Source organism: Oncorhynchus nerka, linkage group LG19, assembly GCF_034236695.1.
Source record: "Oncorhynchus nerka isolate Pitt River linkage group LG19, Oner_Uvic_2.0, whole genome shotgun sequence".
NCBI lineage: Eukaryota > Metazoa > Chordata > Actinopteri > Salmoniformes > Salmonidae > Oncorhynchus > Oncorhynchus nerka.
The window spans coordinates 22,687,975-22,706,206 of NC_088414.1; the positions used below are offsets into that span (position 1 = coordinate 22,687,975).

General features: G+C 41.7%; 2 protein-coding genes across 2 annotated transcripts in view; both read left to right on the plus strand.

Annotated features, from left to right (window-relative positions):
• Positions 1 to 8,249: 8,249 nt before the first annotated feature.
• On the plus strand, positions 8,250 to 13,849 carry LOC115147023 (transmembrane protein 250-like). The gene is made up of 2 exons (XM_029689014.2): positions 8,250 to 8,522; positions 8,828 to 13,849. Exon 2 carries the CDS (start codon positions 9,020 to 9,022, stop codon positions 9,437 to 9,439), a length of 420 nt encoding a protein of 139 aa, XP_029544874.1. The 5' UTR covers positions 8,250 to 8,522; positions 8,828 to 9,019; the 3' UTR covers positions 9,440 to 13,849.
• A 739-nt stretch (positions 13,850 to 14,588) lies between these two features.
• Positions 14,589 to 18,232, plus strand: part of LOC115101189 (nucleus accumbens-associated protein 2-like) — a 56,013-nt gene continuing 52,369 nt past the window's right edge. Inside the window, exon 1 of the mRNA XM_065004786.1 lies at positions 14,589 to 15,084. The gene's annotated coding sequence lies outside the window, so the exon portion shown is untranslated. The remainder of the gene's footprint in view (positions 15,085 to 18,232) is intronic.

Genomic DNA, 18,232 nt, shown 5'->3' on the forward strand with positions numbered 1-18,232 from the left:
CCATATTTATCTGTTAATTGAAACACATTCCAGGTGAAGCTGGTTGAGAGAATGCCAAGAGTGTGCAAAGCTGTCATCAAGGTAAAGCGTGGCTACTTTGAAGAATCTAAAATATAAAATATATTTTGATTTGTTTAACACTTTTTTGGTTACTACATGATTCCATATGTGTTATTTCATAGTTTTGATGTCTTCACTATTATTCTACAATGTCAAAAATAGTAAAATTAAGAAAAACCCTTTAATGAGTAGCTGTGTCCAAACTTTGGACTGATACTGTATGTAAAACGTAATCATGTGACAGAATGGTGTTCACACCCACGAAATGGGAGCAAACTAGTGGCAGGCTACGGCTAAACATATGGTTCATCTTTTTGTGTTTGGCTGAAACTATCAGTTAGCTACAGTGCATTCAGGATGTATTCAGACCCCTTGATTCTTTCCAAATTTTGTTATGTTACAACCTTATTCTAAAATGGATTAAATTGTTTTTTCCCCTCATCAATCTACACACAATACCCTATACAAAGCAAAAACAGGTTTAGAAATGTATGCCGAAATATCACATTAACATAATTATTCAGACTCAGAACTTTGTTGAAGCACTTTTGGTAACGATTACAGCCTCGAGTCTTCTTGGGTATGACTCTACAAGCTGGCACACCTGTATTAGGAGAGTTTCTTCCGTTCTTCTCTGCAGATCCTCTCAAGCTATGTCAGGTTGGGTGGGGAGCGTTACTACACAGCTGTTTTCATGTCTCTCCAGAGATGTTCGATCGGGTTCAAGTTTGGGCCCTGGCTGGGCCACTCAAGAACATTCAGAGACTTGTCCTAAAGCCACTCCTGAGTTTTCTGGGATGTGTGCTTATGGTCGTTGACTTGTGGGAAGGTAAACCTTCGCCCCAGTCTGCGGTAGCAAAGAGAACAGTCTATGACTTAGATGATTGGAGTCTGACAATTTTTTGGGCCTTCCTCTGACATTCCTAGTATATAGGTCATGGATGGCAGGAAGGTTGGCCCCAGTGATGTACTGGGCCGTACTTACTACCCTCTGTAGCGCCTTACGATCGGATGCTGAGCAGTTGACATACCAGGCGGTGATGCAACAGGTCAGGATGCTCTCGATGGTGCAGCTGTATAACTTTTTGAGGATCTGTGGACCCATGCCAAATCTTTTCAGTCTCCTGAGGGGGAGAAGGTGTTGTCAAGCCCTCTTCACGACTGTCTTGGTGTGTTTGGACCATTATAGTTTGTCGGTGATGTTGACACCAAGGAATTTGAAACTCTCGACCCGCTCCACTACAGCTCCGTAATTGTGAATTGGGGCGTGATCGGCCCTCCTTTGCCTGTAGTCCACAACATTTAACCTTGATATTGTTCCCACATTCACCACAATCATGTTCCCCTCCACACTTGGCACATCTTTTCTTTCCTTTGCACAGAGCCGCTACATGTCCCATTCTTTGGCATTTAAGACACCTTAATGGAGGTGGGACAAACTCTCTAACAGTGAAAGCCAGGAAGCCCATCTGTACTTTCTTAGGTACAACCTTCTCAAACATGAATAATAATGACAGGCTTTCACTTCTCTGCCCCTCTTTCCTACTGAACAGACTTTTGGCTTCTACCATTTTATTTGATATAATCTATGCATATGAATAGTGGAACTCCAGAAATGACCCCCCTCAGCTTAGCCGAAGTTCCAGACATGACTGTGATTTTCTTCCCATTGAGAGAATTCATTTTCAGAATCTTCCCTTGCTGAACATGGTCAGCACAGAATGTTAACGGTCTACCATTACCAATGAACCGGGCTAACGTGACTTCCCCTATCTCTTTCTTAACGGCATTGGTTAATCGAATAGGGTCTAGATGAGACACATCATTGCTTTTGTTTTTCACTACCTTCACCCTCTTCACGTTCTCAACACTAGAACTGCTACTGCTGTCAGCAGCGCTTATAGCAGTGCCATTCTTTTAACTTGATCTTTTCAACACAGACCATCCAGGTCCATGACTTTCATCATACCACCCATACCATCAGAACTATCATCCATGTCAACCACAGTCTAGCGCTGCTGTTGCTAAAACCGCCTACAACAATATGGAACAATGGATTCTAGTGTTTCCTTGTTTGAAGTCGAACCTCGTGCGTCCAAGCTTACGGAGATTCTGTTGCAAAAACCTAGCAGTCCTCTAGTGAGAATCGTCCGACCCTTCCTACCCGTTCCACCTCCTCTGACATGCACTGTCAACAGTGGGAACTTATATAGACAGGTGTGTGCCTTTCCAATCAAGTTGTTGAAACATCTCTAGGATGATCCATGGAAAAGGGATGCACCTGAGCTCAATTGCACGTCTCATAGCAAAGGGTTTGAAAAGTTATGTAAATAAGGTATTTCTGTTAGGGTTTGAATAGTTATGTAAATAAGGTATTTCTGTTTTTTATTTTTAATACATTTTCAAATAATTCAAAAAACTGTTTTTGCTAACTCATTATGGGTTATTGTGTGTAGAGTGATGAGGAATTTTTTCAATTTAATCTTTTAGAATAAGGCTGTAACGTAACAAAATGTGGAAAAACCACCTTCCGGAGACACCTGAAACCCCACCTCTTTCAGGAACACCTAGGATAGGATAAAGTAATCCTTCTCACCCCCCTTAAAATATTTAGATGCACTATTGTAAAGTGGCTGTTCCACTGGATGTCTTAAGGTGAACGCACCAATTTGTAAGTCGCTCTGGATAAGAGCGTCTGCTAAATGACTTAAATGTAATGTAAATGTAATGAAAAAGTCAAGGGGTTTGAATACTTTCCGAATGCACTGGATGTGTCTAGTTACAAGTTGTGTTCCCCTGCTCAGACGTTGATGACACATGCCAGCTCTTACAACGCCTGAACAGGTATTTTACGTATCAGCTAACCACATCATATTGTAGTGAATTCGGAGGGTTCCCCCACCAGGACTCAAATCCGGACCCAGTGACTGGTTAGCCAATACCTTAACCATTTGGTCAAGAGGTCCCCTTCTTCGAGACAGCGTGTCTCCGCCCTTCTCTATACCAGGTACACGTGCCTCTCCGATGTCCTACTCGGTTAATGCTCACTGCTCACCATCTGGAGAGGTAGCCTTTTTAGATGTACTGTAGGCCTACGCAGGGTTATTGTTGTCATTATTTAAACCAGCAGTTTACTTTTATTAAATGTAGTTATATGTGTGTACTAAAGTTCCTGTAATACTTTTCCCTTTTGCTCTTTGGATCCCTACAAGAAAATAACAAAATCTAAACTTGGTTCCCTCCTTTCACACTCCAACACCCTTTAATCACCAGTACCATCACTGCAAGACTTAGGCTCTAGGTCTCTTTCTTACAGTCTTTCATAGCACTTTGCTGCATTTGTAGAGTTTGACAGGGCTTTGTTAGTAATAGGCTGCATGACGTTATCACAACGTTGCAAATAAGTTGTGACATTACCATGTGACAATGCTGTGACAACCTAATTTGGTTAGTAGAGCTCTCCCTACAAAGCAGTTCAGTTGGTGGGCAACTGGGCATGTAGAGAAATAAAGCATTCTGTAATGGATGGAATAGATGCCCTCCCATTTTAATCATAATCCCCAGAGCTCTCTGCAGAAGTCATTATCTCTGTGTTCGCAAATCTGATATCAATCCTCAGCCACCACTCAAATTATTACACTGTTTATTTAATTAGTAAAAGCAATCACAATCTGGAAGTAAGGTAATTGGGATCATTTATTAAGCCCTGGCGACAGCTTTATGCATGTTTGATTAAGTATTATAAGGTTTGTTTTTCAGATTTTGCATAATATACCTTTAAATCCTGTGCAAAGTAATCTGGCGCACCATTAACGACTGTAATAAACTCTTTTTAAAAATGACTCTGTTCATGATTTATTTGCATGTGCCTTGTCTCTCCCCCGGCCGTCTGGCCGGCTGACAAATAGCCGGGCAGTAATCATTTGGCCACCTCGTAAATCTGCCTAATGAAGGTTGCTTGATCTGCTGGAAAGTTAGAGAAGGGTTAGAGACAGTTTACAGGGGTGACATGCAACCCGTCCAGGGGATGGCACGGCACCATGGCCAAAAGTGCATGACCTAGTGACGTCAGAAATTGAAACGCTTCCCAGGTTTGGCTCAGTGCTTTGTAATACATTATAGTATTTGAGGATATTATGGCTATGTAAAGTTTATGGCTAGCCTAATGCTCGTACCACTGACGCGTAAATAATTATGACTAAAGGAACTATGTTTCATGAATGTATGAGTTAAAGCCCCAGTGCAGTCAAAAATGTGATTTTCCTGTGTTTTATACAGTTAAAGTCGGACGTTTACATACACTTAGGTTGGAGTCATTAAAACTCGTTTTTCAAACACTCCACAAATATCTTGAGAACAAACCATAGTTTTGGCAAGTCGGTTAGGACATCTACTTTGTGCATGACACAAGTAATTTTAACAACAATTGTTTACAGACAGATTATTTCACTTATAATTCACTGAATCACAATTCCAGTGGGTCAGAAGTTTACATACACTAAGATGACTGTGCCTTTAAACAGCTTTTAAAATTCCAGAAAATTATGTCATGGCTTTAGGAGCTTCTGATAGGCTAAGTTACATCATTTGAGTCAATTGGAGGTGTACCTGTGGATGTATTTCAAGGCCTACCTTCAAACTCAGGGCCTCTTTGCTTGACATCATGTGAAAAACAAAAGAAATCAGTCAAGACTTCAGAAAAAAATGTAGACCTCCACAAGTCTGGTTCATCCTTGGGAGCAATTTCCAAATGCCTGAAGGTACCACATTCATCTGTACAAACAATAGTACGCAAGTATAAACACCAGGGGACCCCGCAGCCGTCATACAGCTCAGGAAAGAGACGCATTCTGTCTCCTAGAGATTAACGTACTTTGGTGCGAAAGTGCAAATCAATCCCAGAACAACAGCAAAGGACCTTGTGAAGATGATGGAGGAAACAGGTACAAAAGTATCTATATCCACATAAAATGAGTCCCATATCGACAACCTGAAAGCCGCTCAGCAAGGAAGAAGTCACTGCTCCAAAACCTTCATAAAAAAGCCAGACTACGGTTTGCAACTGCACATGGGGACAAAGATCATACTTTTTGGAGAAATGTCCTCTGGTCTGATGAAACAAAAATAGAACTGTTTGGCCATAATGACCATTGTTATGTTTGGAGGAAAAAGGGGGAGGCTTGCAATCCGAAGAACACCATCCCAACCGTGAAGCATCATGTTGTAGGGGGGCTTTGCTGCAGGAGGGACTGGTGCACATAAAATAGATGGCTTCATGAGGGAGGAAAATGTTGTGCATATATTGAAGCATCATCTCAAGACATCAGTCAGGAAGTTAAAGCTTGGTAGCAAATGGGTCTTCCAAATGGACAACTGCAGAACTGAAAAAGTGTGTGTGAGCAAGGAGGCCTATAAACCTGACTCAGTTACACCAGCTCTGTCAGGAGGAATGTGCCAAAATTCACCCAACTTATTGTGGGAAGCTTGTTTGACCCAAGTTTAACAATTTAAAGGCAATGCTACCAAATACTAATTGAGTGTATGTAAATTTCTAACCCACTGGGAATGTCATGAAAGAAATAAAAGCGGAAATAAATCATTCTGTCTACTATTATTCGGACATTTCACATTCTTAAAGTAAAGTGGTGATCCTAACTGACCTAAGACAGGGACTTTTTACTTGGATTAAATGTCAGGAATTGTGAACAACTGAGTTTAAATGTATTTGGCTAAGGTGTATGTAAACTTCCGACTTCAACTGTATATATTTCCACACTATGAGATTGGACTAATACTGTGACATTTGTTAAATTATGAGTGTAAGAGCTGTTTGAAATTTCAGCCGGTTGTGGTGGGAGGGAGTTTTGGCCTGCCTCTTTACATAACCAGGTGGTGCATTAGTTAATAGACCAAAAAGAAAGAGCATTCCAAACCTCAAATCAAATCAAATTGTATTGGTCACATAGACATGGTTAGCATATGTTAATGCAAGTGTAGAGAAATGCTTGTGCTTCTAGTTCCCGACAGTGCAAAAATATCAAACAAGTAATCTAACAACTCCCCAACAACTACCTAATACACACAAATCTAAAGGGATGGAATAAGAATATGTACATATAGATATATTGATGAGCGATGGCTGAGCGTCATAGGCAAGATGCAATAGTTGGTATAAGATGCAGTATATACATATGTGATGAATATTGTAAGATATGTCAACATTATTAAAGTGGCATTGTTTAAAGTGACTAGTGAGTCTCTACGTAAGTCAGCAGCCTCTTTGAGTTAGTGATTGCTGTTTAGCAGTCTGATGGCCTTGAGATAGAAGCTGTTTTTCAGTCTCTCAGTCCCAGCCTTGATGCACCTGTACTGACCTCGCCTTCTGGATTGTAGCGGGGTGAACAGGCAGTGGCTCGGGTGGTTGTTGTCCTTGATGATCTTTTTGGCCTTCCTGTGACATCGGGTGCTGTAGGTGTCCTGGAGGGCAGGTAGTTTGCCCCCGGTGATGTGTTGTGTAGACCACACCACCCTCTAGAGAACATTGCGGTTGAGGGCGGTGCAGTTGCCGTACCAGGAGGTGATACAGCCTGACAGAATACTCTCAATTTTGCATTTTTAATGGTTTGTCAGGGTTTTAGGTGACAAGCCAAATTTCTTGAGCCTCCTGAGGTTGCAGAGGCGCTGTTGCACCTTCTTCACCACACTGTCCGTGTGGTTGGACCATTTCAGTTTGTCTGTGATGTGTACGCCGAGGAACTTAACACTTTCCAACTGATCCACACTGTCCCTTCGATGTGGATAGGGGGGGTGCTCCCTCTGCTGTTTCCTGAAGTCCACAATCATCTCCCTTGTTTTGTTGGCGTTGAGTGAGAGGTTGTTTTCCTCACCTCCTCCCCGTAGGCTGTCTCTTCATTGTTGGAATCAAGCCCACTACTGTTCTGTCTTCTGCAAACTTGATGGTTGAGTTGGAGGCGTGCATGGCCACGCAGTCATGGGTGAACAGGGAATACAGGAGGGGGCTGAGAATGCACCCTTGTGGTGTTGAGGGTCAGCGAAGTGGAGATGTTGTTTCATCCTTCACCACCTGTGGGCGGCCCATCAGAAAGTCCAGGACTCAATTGCACAAGGCGGGGTTGAGACCCAGGGCCTCAAGCTTAATGATGAGCTTGGAGGGTGCTATGGTGTTGAATGCTGAGCTGGTATCAATGAACAGCATTCTTACCTAGGTATTCCTCTTGTCCAGATGGGATAGGGCAGTGTGCAGTGTGATGGCGATTGCATCATCTGTTGACCTGTTGGGGCGGTAAGCAAAGTGAAGTGGGACTAGGGTGGCAGGTAAGGTGGAGGTGATATGATCCTTGACTAGTCTCTCAAAGCACTTCATGATCACAGAAGTGAGTGCTACGGGCCAGAGTCATTCAGTTCAGTTATCTCTCTGCCAATAACAGATCGTTTTCAGTTTCCCCCTCCAAATTCAGAACACTCCCAGACAATTCTAGCAAAATTCTTGGTTTAGAAAATGCTTTTGCAATTTATTTTTGATTGGAAAACAATCACAGTAAGGTACTTAATTGTTACCCTGAAATTATTTGATATTGAGATTTTAAAAAGGTTGCATTGGACCTTTAAACTTTAAAGTATACTTTATCAAACATATTTAGATGTACATTTGAATTCATCTACAGGTTTCAAACACACTCACTAGGTCAACATGCTTTAGGAATGACTGTTGTGGTCAGGCTATGGCTAAATCTTAGGTTAGGCCTTTTGTGTTAGGGTGAAACTATCAGTAAGCTGTCTCCCAATATTAAAATGGCAGATTGGGGGTGATCTCTGTTCTCTGAGGCTATAACATGATGTGGCCATGTATTCTCTCTCCAAACTCTCTCCAATAATTTTTTCATTCCAAAACCATATTGCAGTTTGGCTTGACTGACATTGAAACTGAAGAGTTTTTCTCTGTCATCACACATTCACAGAAATCATTAACCTCTATGCAACATGGATTTGGGGATGTAGCCTGGCAAGCCATTTTTCTCACAATAACAATCTCTATCACACCCAAGGCAAAAAAGAGAACCAACCACAGTTTTAAACTGGACAAATTTTTTTAACCCTTCTCCTTTAAATTTCAGATGTTGTCGTGAGAAGAATGACTGAAACATTTTACGACAGGATGTATTCACCAGTTGTCAGAGCAACCCTACCGCCCCTGTTGAGTTACATTGTAGCAAGCATAGCCATCTATGTCAATACAATGACGTATCAGAGGGCTGTAATTACTGTTTGTTGTTTTTGAAAGGTCTTCATGTGACGAGTTATAACATGATAACTTGCAGCAGTCGTTTCACAGCATACTACGGCGAGTTTGAGGAACTCATGTATGAGCATCGAATCGAATGCTGAGAATTCATTGCGCAAGACATCTTTCAATGACTCGAAATAATTTTTCTAAACGAACGGTATGTACAATTTCAGCTTGATAAATAAGATACATATTGTAATGTCAAGTGACGTTTCCAAGCAGTCAAGTCTATAGGCCCAGGCTACATCCATAATAGAGATTTTAAAATATTTGAGAATGAGCATTTTCAATAGACATAAGCAGCATAAACCATGATTTACTGCTTTTACTATCAAGGCTGTCCTAATGTCACACTGCTATCATAGTGTGTGAGGGAGACGGATCGCTCCTTTCAATGTCTATATTTAGTTTGGTGTGTGTAACACAAAAATGTAACATACATGTGTTGTGCCCTCTTTACAGAGCCTTGTTGCCTTTTGGATGCCTGTAGCGACATACTACAAACAGACCTAATCAGAGGCCCACATTCCATGACTGGGGTTCCGTTTAAGCTCTAAGCCAGTCAATGATGCTAACCCCCACCACCCCTGAAGCAGAGGACAAGGCTTATTGCTGCGACTCCCCACAGAAGCTTGTGGCTCAATTCTCCCACTCATGCCTGTGATCCCCATCCCTCGGCGTGTGCGTAGCTTCCATGGTCCCCACACCACCTGCATGCACTCGGCCTGTGGGTCTGCACACACCACCCAGCTTGTGCGCACCAAGTACAACAACTTTGACCTTTACCTGCGCTCACGCTGCATGTACGGCTTCCTGCGCTTCCTGCTCTACTTCGGCTGCAGCCTTCTGACCTCCCTCCTCTGGGTGGCGCTGTCGGCTCTATTCTGCCTGCAGTACATGAGCGCCCGTGTCTTCCTGCGGCTGCAGTACAAGCTGTCCGTCATCCTACTGTTGCTAGGACACCGGCGCCTTGACTTTGGGGTGCTCAACAACCTGTTTATCTACAGTATGCAGGTCACAATGTTCCTGGTGGGAGGCCTGGGCTGGTGCTTCATGGTGTTTGTGGACATGTAGCTTCTGGTGACAACAGTGACCATGGATTTTTTATTGTTTAAAAAAAATGTAACCTTTATTTAACCAGGTAGGCCAGTTGAGACCTGGCCAAGATAAAGCAAAGCAGTGCGGCACAAACAACAACACAGAGTTACACATGGAATAAACCAACGTACAGTCAGTAACACAGTAGGGGGGAAAAGTCTATATACAGTGTGTGCACTGTTATATACCAATGTCAGACCTCTACACAATGCACAGCAGCCATTTTGTACCAAAACATTACCACACAGCAGCAGTTGCGATGAAGGCGTAAGGATGGCCAGGAATAGAAGGTGGACAGAATATATGGTTACACTCTGGTGCTATTTGCCTGAAAAAAGCTGATGCATACTTAACTCTAAGACTTCTGTAATAACAAGCCTTACTTTAGTTTGGACCATGAGGGGTGGGATGCCTCTCAAGACCCTAGAAAGGAAAACATGCTGTCTTCTGTTTGACTGGAGAAAACAAATCACGCAAAATGTTGAATTCTAAGCATAAAGGATACGTTCGTATTGGTGTTGGATTCAAATCCCTTGGTGACCAACATTCTTTTTGTAACGTTATTATTTTACACATCGTCTTTTCATTTAAAAAAAGAAACAATATCGTGCTGTAAAGTATATGGATAAGTGAGTATGTGTTAGTGTTTGCAGATTGTGTCTTATTGATGCCACTAATATCTGCCATGGGCATGGCCTGCTGCTTGAGCTGTGTCATCGAGTCTGTAACAGTGCGAGTTAGTTACAGTGGGTGGCTTTGGGTGAAGTGGTCATTTAGTCCCTCACATGGTCCCAGAATCCCTCTCGCAGAGAGAACACTCTGTTCGGCCTCCCTCGGAAAACAATAGCCAATCACAGCCAGACACCTCCGTCTCTGCCAACCAAAACAATGGCTGTGGCTGTGTCCCAATGGCCTCCTTTACTCAGCTTCTTCCCTACACTAGGACTGATCTGATAAATATAGGAAAGGCTGTAATGATAGGATGAAAACCTATTCAGAATGTTTATCATTGTGGTCATGTGTAAAGCCTGTAGTTTTCACTGACCATGTGCCAATAACTTTCTCTTTGTTCATTTTAAGTACTGAAATCCTGATCAATTTCTCCTAAATTCTCCTCCTTTCCTTGTCCCCTTTTCCACAAGCCTAGGTCCTGGCCAGGAAAAGGTCTGGCCCTAGTTATAGTCACAGCCTCTGTTTCAGTACTTAAACAGTGTGCAAGCCAAGTTTCCACCATGCTACTTTCTATTCAGTCTGTTTCAGATCAGTGCTCAATACTAAGGGAAGAAAACGATTTAAAATATTTGGGACTCATCCCCAGTCGTTGGATGGAGTTCAGAGATAGAGGACTCATCTTAATATCTGTGCCATTATAGTGTCTGTGATAGCCAGTGAGGCTACAACCCATAAGAATCCCTACCCAGTTGACTACTTTGACCAATTTAAAATGGCGACATGGCTGAGGACTGGCATTGGGCCGAAGTGGGTACACAGCACAACCCTGTATTGTTCTAGGATCAACTCATCAAATGCCTCATACTCTGGGGCACTCATATTTGTTTGCCTAGTTCGTATGTCCTGTTAAAACGGAAAAGAAGGAAGAATTGTGTTTTTGACATACAGTTCCTAAAGGAAGTGTTCATACCTCTTGACTTATTCCACATTTGGTTGTGTTACAGCCTGAATTCAAAATGGATTACATTTTTTTTATTTTTTATATCTCACCCATCTACACACAATTAATTATTCCACATTTGGTTGAGTTACAGCCTGAATTCAAAATGGATTCCAATTTAAAAAATGATCTCACCCGTCTACACACAATAACCCATAATGACAAAGTGAAAACATGTTTTTAGAAATGTTTGCTAATTTATGGAAAATTAAATACAGAAATATCTAGTTTACATAAGTATTCACACCCCTAACTCAATACCTTGTAGAATAACCTTTGGCAGTGATTACAGCTATGAGTCTTTCTGGGTAAGTCTCTAAGAGAGTCTCTACTCTCTAAGATTTCCATTCCTGGATTGTGCAACATTTGTGCATTATTCTTTTCAAAATTCTTCATGCTCTGTCAAATTGGTTGTTGAGCATTGCTAGACAACCATTTTCATGTCATGGATTTTCTAGTAGATTTAAGTCAAAACTACCTCGGACACTCAGGAACATTCACTGTCTTGGTATGCAACTGTCTTGGTATGCAACTGCAGTGTAGATTTGGCCTTGTGTTTAAGTTATTGTTCTGCTAAAAGGTTCATTAATATCCCAGTGTCTGGTGGAAAGCAGACTGAACTAGATTTTCCTCTAGGATTTTGCCTGTGCTTAGCTCCATTCTGTTTCTTTTTTATCCTGAAAAACTCCTGTCCTTAACTATTACAAGCATACCCATAACATGATGCAGCCACCACTATGCTTGAAAATATGGAGAGTGGTACTCAGTAATGTGTTGTATTGGATTTGCCCCAAACATAACACTTTGTATTCAGGACAAAATGTTAATTGCTTTTCCACATTTTTTGCAGTATTACTTTAGTGCCTTGTTGCAACCAGGATACATGATTTGGAATATTTGTATTCTTTACAGGGTTCCTTCTTTTCACTCAGTCAATTAGGTTAGTATTGTAGAGTAACTACAATGTTGTTGCTCCATCCTCAGGGATCTCCTATCACAGCCATTAAACTCTTAACTATTTTTAAAGTCACCATTGGCCACATGGTGAATTCCCTGAGCAGTTTCCTTCCTCTCTGGCAACTGAGTTAGAAAGGACACCTGTAGCTTTGTAGTGACTGTGTGTGTTGATACACCATCCAAGTGTAATAACTTCACCATGCTCAAAGGGATATTCAACGTCTACTTTTTACAAATTTGTACCCGTTTACCAATAGGTGCCCTTCTTTGTGAGACATTGGAAAACCTTCCTGGACTTTGTGGTTGAATCTTTGTTTACAATTCACTGCTTGACTGAGGGACCTTGCAGGTAATTGTAATAATAATGTTAAACTTTATTATTGTACACAGACCATGCAAATTATTTTCTCCTGAACTTACACTGAATATACCATACCACTGAATATACCTTGCCCCAAGAACAGCCTCAATTCGTAAGGGCATGGACTCTACAAGGTGTCAAGAATTCCCATAGTTGTGTCAAGTTGGCTGATGGTCCTTTGGGTGGTGGGCCAATCTTGATACACAAAGGAAGCTGTTGAGAGTGAAAAACCCAGCAGCGTTGCAGTTCTTGACACAAACCAGTGTGCGTGGCACTTACTACCATACCCCGTTCAGAGGCACTTTAAATATTTTGTCTTGCCCATTCACTCTCTGAATGGCACACATACAGTACACAATCCATGTCTCAATTGTCTCAAGGCTTAAAAATAATTTAACCTGTCTCCTCCCCTTCATCTACACTGATTGAAGTGGATTTAACACATGACATCAATAAGGGATCATAGTTTTCACCTGGATTCTCCTGGTCAATCTGTCATGAAAAGAGCAGGTATTCTTAATGTTTTGTACACTCAGTGTATTTAGACTTGCCATAACAAAGGGGTTGAATACTTGAGTCAATAAGACATTTCAGCTTTTCATTTTTAATTCATAATTTGTAAAAGAAAATTAAAACAAATCTGTTTTGACATTATGGGGTATTTTGTGTAGATCAGTGACAAAATTCAGAATTTAATACATTTTTGATTCAGGCTGTAACTCAACTAAATGTGGAAAAAGTCATGGGTGTGAATTCTTTCTGAAGCCACTGTAGCTGTACAATGCAATAGATAGCCATGTATAGGAGGCCTATGGCAAGTAGGGGTGGGGTTAATTCCAAATCAATTCAGTTGAGGAATGTAAAGAATTCACATTTTATGAAATGAGAGTTGCAAGTTATTTTCACCAACATTTCAAGTCTATTCCCTGAGTTGATGGATGCCAGGTGAGTTGACCCTCCATTGAACCTGGTCGTCACTAGTTACCACACCCACAAAGGCATAATTTTGTCTAAACCCTGCCTAATTTCTACAATTTATCTTCTAAAAAATCTGATTTGAAACCTAACCTTAACCCCGCTGATAACATTTTGTCTAACCTTTAAATTAAGCCCAAAAAGGCAATGTTTTGTTTAAATGAATTTTTACAATATAGCCAATTTGGACTTTGTGGCTGTGGTAACTAGTGGCAACCATTGGCCCTCATGAACAACATCTCAATATATCCCGAAGCTGTTCAGAATGCTTATGTGGAAAAGTATGTGTGAAATGGACATGGTATGTTATTGTTTCCTCCGTTGCTGCTGTTATTCAGGGCATTGTACTGTACATTTTCATATTACCAAAGCTGCTTGGGAAGAGCATATGAATAAATGTATATATAAAATGTTAAAAATGTGTCTGCTCCTGGTGTTTTTATTTGTGTCATTCTTTACCATGCTAATGTATTCCCTGTTATATAATGAATACGGGGGCAAAGCTTGATATGCTTTAGGTGTTTGCAATGTTTGTGGACTGATAATTTATGGTTTCATAGAATTACAGAGACAAATTTTCATACTATGTTGTATTTAGATTTTTCTCATACAATTGTGTAGTATATGGAAATACATTAGGATACATTATAACATGTCTACAGTATTAATGATGGGGACCTTATGGTTATTAACCATTACCAATGACCATACATGTGTTTATTGACAGTGGGCATATTCTACATTGCACCCTCTGTGGAGATACACACACTGAAAGATATGTCTAATGATGTGTGGGAATATTTGGTCAGACATGGTTAAGGTCAGTTGCTTTTGGAGTCATGCAACTGCACAGTTGAGATTTAAGGGCATGGTCTACAAACAGTAAATATAATAGCAGATTTGATGGAAATAGAGTCATGGATAGATGTATCAGTGAATGTAAATAAATTTTGTTGTCTGGCAGTGGGTGGTATATGGCTTCACTACAGTAAAACGGATACAGCAGTTAGGGCACAGTTGACTTGAGGTCATAATATGTAGCCCGCAGTTGGTCCCCAAAATTATGAGCTGCACACATGCGCAGCTTGCAACTAATAGGTCACGTGAGGTAACCATGCATGTAAATGCACTCCAGCGCTCGCGCTCCATATGTTGCGTGCTTGAGTTTTAGCTAGATTTCGGTACAGTTGAACAATTAACTTTGTCGTGAATTCTGTCATTAGAATCGAGTGCATGTAAAGGTGTCATAATTTAGAGGTGCATACGTAGCTCAATGTTTTTTTGTATTTACAGTAAAGTGCATAACATCTGAAAGACTGTACAGTAGCATCTCTAAACGCCGAGTCTGTGTCTTTAATGAAAGTGTATCGACTGTATAATGATGTCAGTCTGTGGCTATGCGCACAGTTCATATAGCGTCCATGTGAGCGTCATTCACTTCCTGCACAAGGATACATTGGGGAGAGAGAGAGAGAGAGAGCAGCGAGAGAGAGAGCGCGCTGGGGGCGAGCAGGCAAGATAGGAGAGCGAGCAAGCAAACGAGGTGAACTCGGGGCCTGCCTATGCTACAGACGGAACCTGGAAACTTTACATCGCAAGAAATAAAGCTGTGCCCGCTACTGACAGCAACCTTTTATGGAGGAGCGACCATATCGGGTAAACATTTGTCATAATCGTGGTTTGATATGTAGGCTATAGTGTTTGTTTGTATAACGCATATGGTTTTGCCATGTTTTATTTCCTCGTATGTAGGCTAGATTGAATCTGCCCATCTTTCATATCCATCGCTTGATATATGAATTCACGAATGACATAGCGATATTGACATAAACTACAACAACGATTTAACTTTTTATAGTATTGTAGAATAGCCTAGAAATTTCGTAGATTTTGTGATTTTGTTAGAACCGTGACATTGATTTAATGCAACTGGATTCCTGAAAAATATAACCCGCCAGTATTTTAGACTAAAGGAATTTGCGCAGATGTTTGGAAATGCTACTTTAACAATGAACTTTATGAAATGTAGGCCTGACATTTTGGGACCACTTTTAATCAGTCAACGAAATACAGTGTTTCTAACGGGATATGTGGAGCATATATCGGTCATTGCGTCGCTGTCAAGTCCACAACAAAAACGCCCCCCACTTCTTTGTAGGCTGTAGGCATTATAACACACATGTAGCCGACCAAACCACACCCCAAACATACAGAATGTTATATACAATGTAGCCTATTCATAGCTGTTGATCTTAAAGTTATGGGATCCAAATGAGAGTGGTTACACTGTGAATTTAGGTCAACTCGACTCACCGCCATCAGACCAGAATATTTTGTGGCATAATATAGGCTTCAACCTTATATATCATAGTATTGTTATGTCCTCGGTGCAACCATAATTTGTGAATCATGGTGTACAGAAAATCATTCTAAGTCTGAAGCCTCAGGAGTAGACTATAAAGTAGGCTATGCAGCATGGAGAATAGTTTATAAACTTGGTATAATTGAACTATGATGTCCTATTGTAATTCTGTGTAATATTTAAATGGGTCTGTAGTTGTTTAAATGTGCCCTATATGCCTTAGCCTATGGAGTATACATTATACATGATTTTGTTTGTGAAGAGGTAATAGGCCATTATTGATTCAATGGAATCTCAATAGGCTACATCCTTGCTGTTTGTTGGCTAAACATGACAGTGACACACTAGATCAGTGCTTCTCCATGACCTGGGGTCTGACTGGCATGTTACTCACTTTCTGCCTCCCTTGAAGCCCCTGACATGTGATCAATGCCTACTGTACTGTTTGCGCCTTGCATGTGACTTGTGGCAATTTATTCATTTCCTGCTCTCTTGCTCTCTCACTCTCTCTTCTCTCTCTCTCTCTCTCCTCTCACACACACACACACACTTTCTCTCTCTAACTCTCTCTCTCTCCCACACACACACTTTATGTTGTTTAGTTATTGTTTGGAGATGATTTACAGCTGTTAGACCAGTACATTGCAAGATGTTCCCTCTATTTTCATCTATATGAGGTGGAATGGTGTCGGGTTGGTGGTTGGCCTCATTTGCCCCGTGTGTGTGTGTGTGTGTTGTGTGTGTGTGTGTAGCTTTAACTAACATGGCTGGCATCCAACACTCCAAGTCTACAGGTTTGCCTTTCACACACAGCTCTCAACACTGTGAAATCCATCTGAGCTGTCATACCAAACAAGAGAAAGATATACAGACAGAGTGACTCCCATCTCTCCGCTTATTGATTCAAACTAAATCTATAGGCACATTGTGTGTGTAGGCGTGTACTTGGCTGCCTGCCTTCCTATATACACTACATGACCAAAAGTATGTGGACTCTTGCTCGTCGAACGTCTCATTCCAAAATCATGGGCGTTAATATGGAGTCGGTCCCCCCTTTGCTGCTATAACAGCCTCCAATCTTCTGGGAAGGCTTTCCACTAGATGTTGGAACATTGCTGTGGAGATTCAGCAACAAGAGCATTAGTGTGGTCAGGCACTGCTGTTGGGTGATTAGGCCTGGCTCGCAGTCGGCGTTCCAATTCATCCCAAAGGTGGTCAAAGGGGTTTGAGTTCAGGGCTCTGTGCAGGCCAGTCAAGTTCTTCCACACCAACCTCGACAAACCATTTCTGTATGGATGGTGCATGGGGGCGTTGTCATGCTGAAATAGGAAAGGGATTTCCCCAAACTGTTGCCACAAATCGTCTAGAATGTCATTTTATGCTGTAGCATAAATATTTCCTTTCACTGGAACTAAGGGGCCTAGCCCGAACCATGAAAACAGCCCCAGACCATTATTCCTCCTCCACCAAACTTTACAGTTGGCACTGTGAATTGGGGCTGGTTAGCGTTCTCCTGGCATCCCCCAAACCCAGATTTGTCCATCAGACTGCCAGATGGTAACACGTGATTCATCCCTCCAGAGAAAGCCTTTCCTTTGCTCCAGAGTCCAATGGCAGCAAGCTTTACACCACTCCAGCCGACGTTTGGCATTGTGCAATGTGATCTTAGGGTTGTGTGCGGCTGCTCGGCCATGGACACCCATTTCATGAAGCTCCAGACGAACAGTGCTTTTGCTGACATTGATTCCAGAGGCAGTTTGGAACTTGGTAGTGAGTGTTGCAACCAAAGACAGACAATTTTTACACGCTATGTGCTTCAGCACTCGGCGGTCCCATTCTGTGAGCTTGTGTGGCCTACCACTTTGTGGCTGAGCCGTTGTTGCTCCTAGACGTTTCCACTTCACAATAACAGCACTTACAGTTGACCGGGGCAGCTTTAGCAGGGCATAAATTTGACGAACTGACTTGTTGGAAAGGTGCCATCCTATGACGGTACCACGTTGAAAGTCACTAAGCTCTTCAGTAAGGCCATTTTACTGCCAATGTTTGTATATGGAGATTGCATGGCCCTGTGCTCGATTTTATACACCTGTCAGCAATGGGTGTAGCTGAAATAGCCGAATCCCCTCATTTGAAGGGGTGTCCACATACTTTTGTATATATAGTGTGCTTCACACAATGACACCTTTTTTTCTTAGTAGTTGCTTTATTGCTGGGAAGTCAGTGAGGGCATCGAGGTGTACTGCCAAGTTCTTATCTTCAATGTTTAACACAACATACAGTACATGGAAGGAGTGTGCTCTTTGTTAACTTTTTTCTTCTTAACCAAGGCCTTCACCGCCACACGTCTTTGAGTTGGATGGCTGCCAAGCGCTGTGATGGCGCTCAACAGCTGTATTTGTGTGTGCCGTGTCCTCAGATGCCCTTCCTCCATAGGCCCCG

Bases quoted from the DNA above. Each gene is read 5' to 3' on its own strand.
- LOC115147023 (XM_029689014.2), top strand. From the start codon at position 9,020: ATGCCTGTGATCCCCATCCCTCGGCGTGTGCGTAGCTTCCATGGTCCC.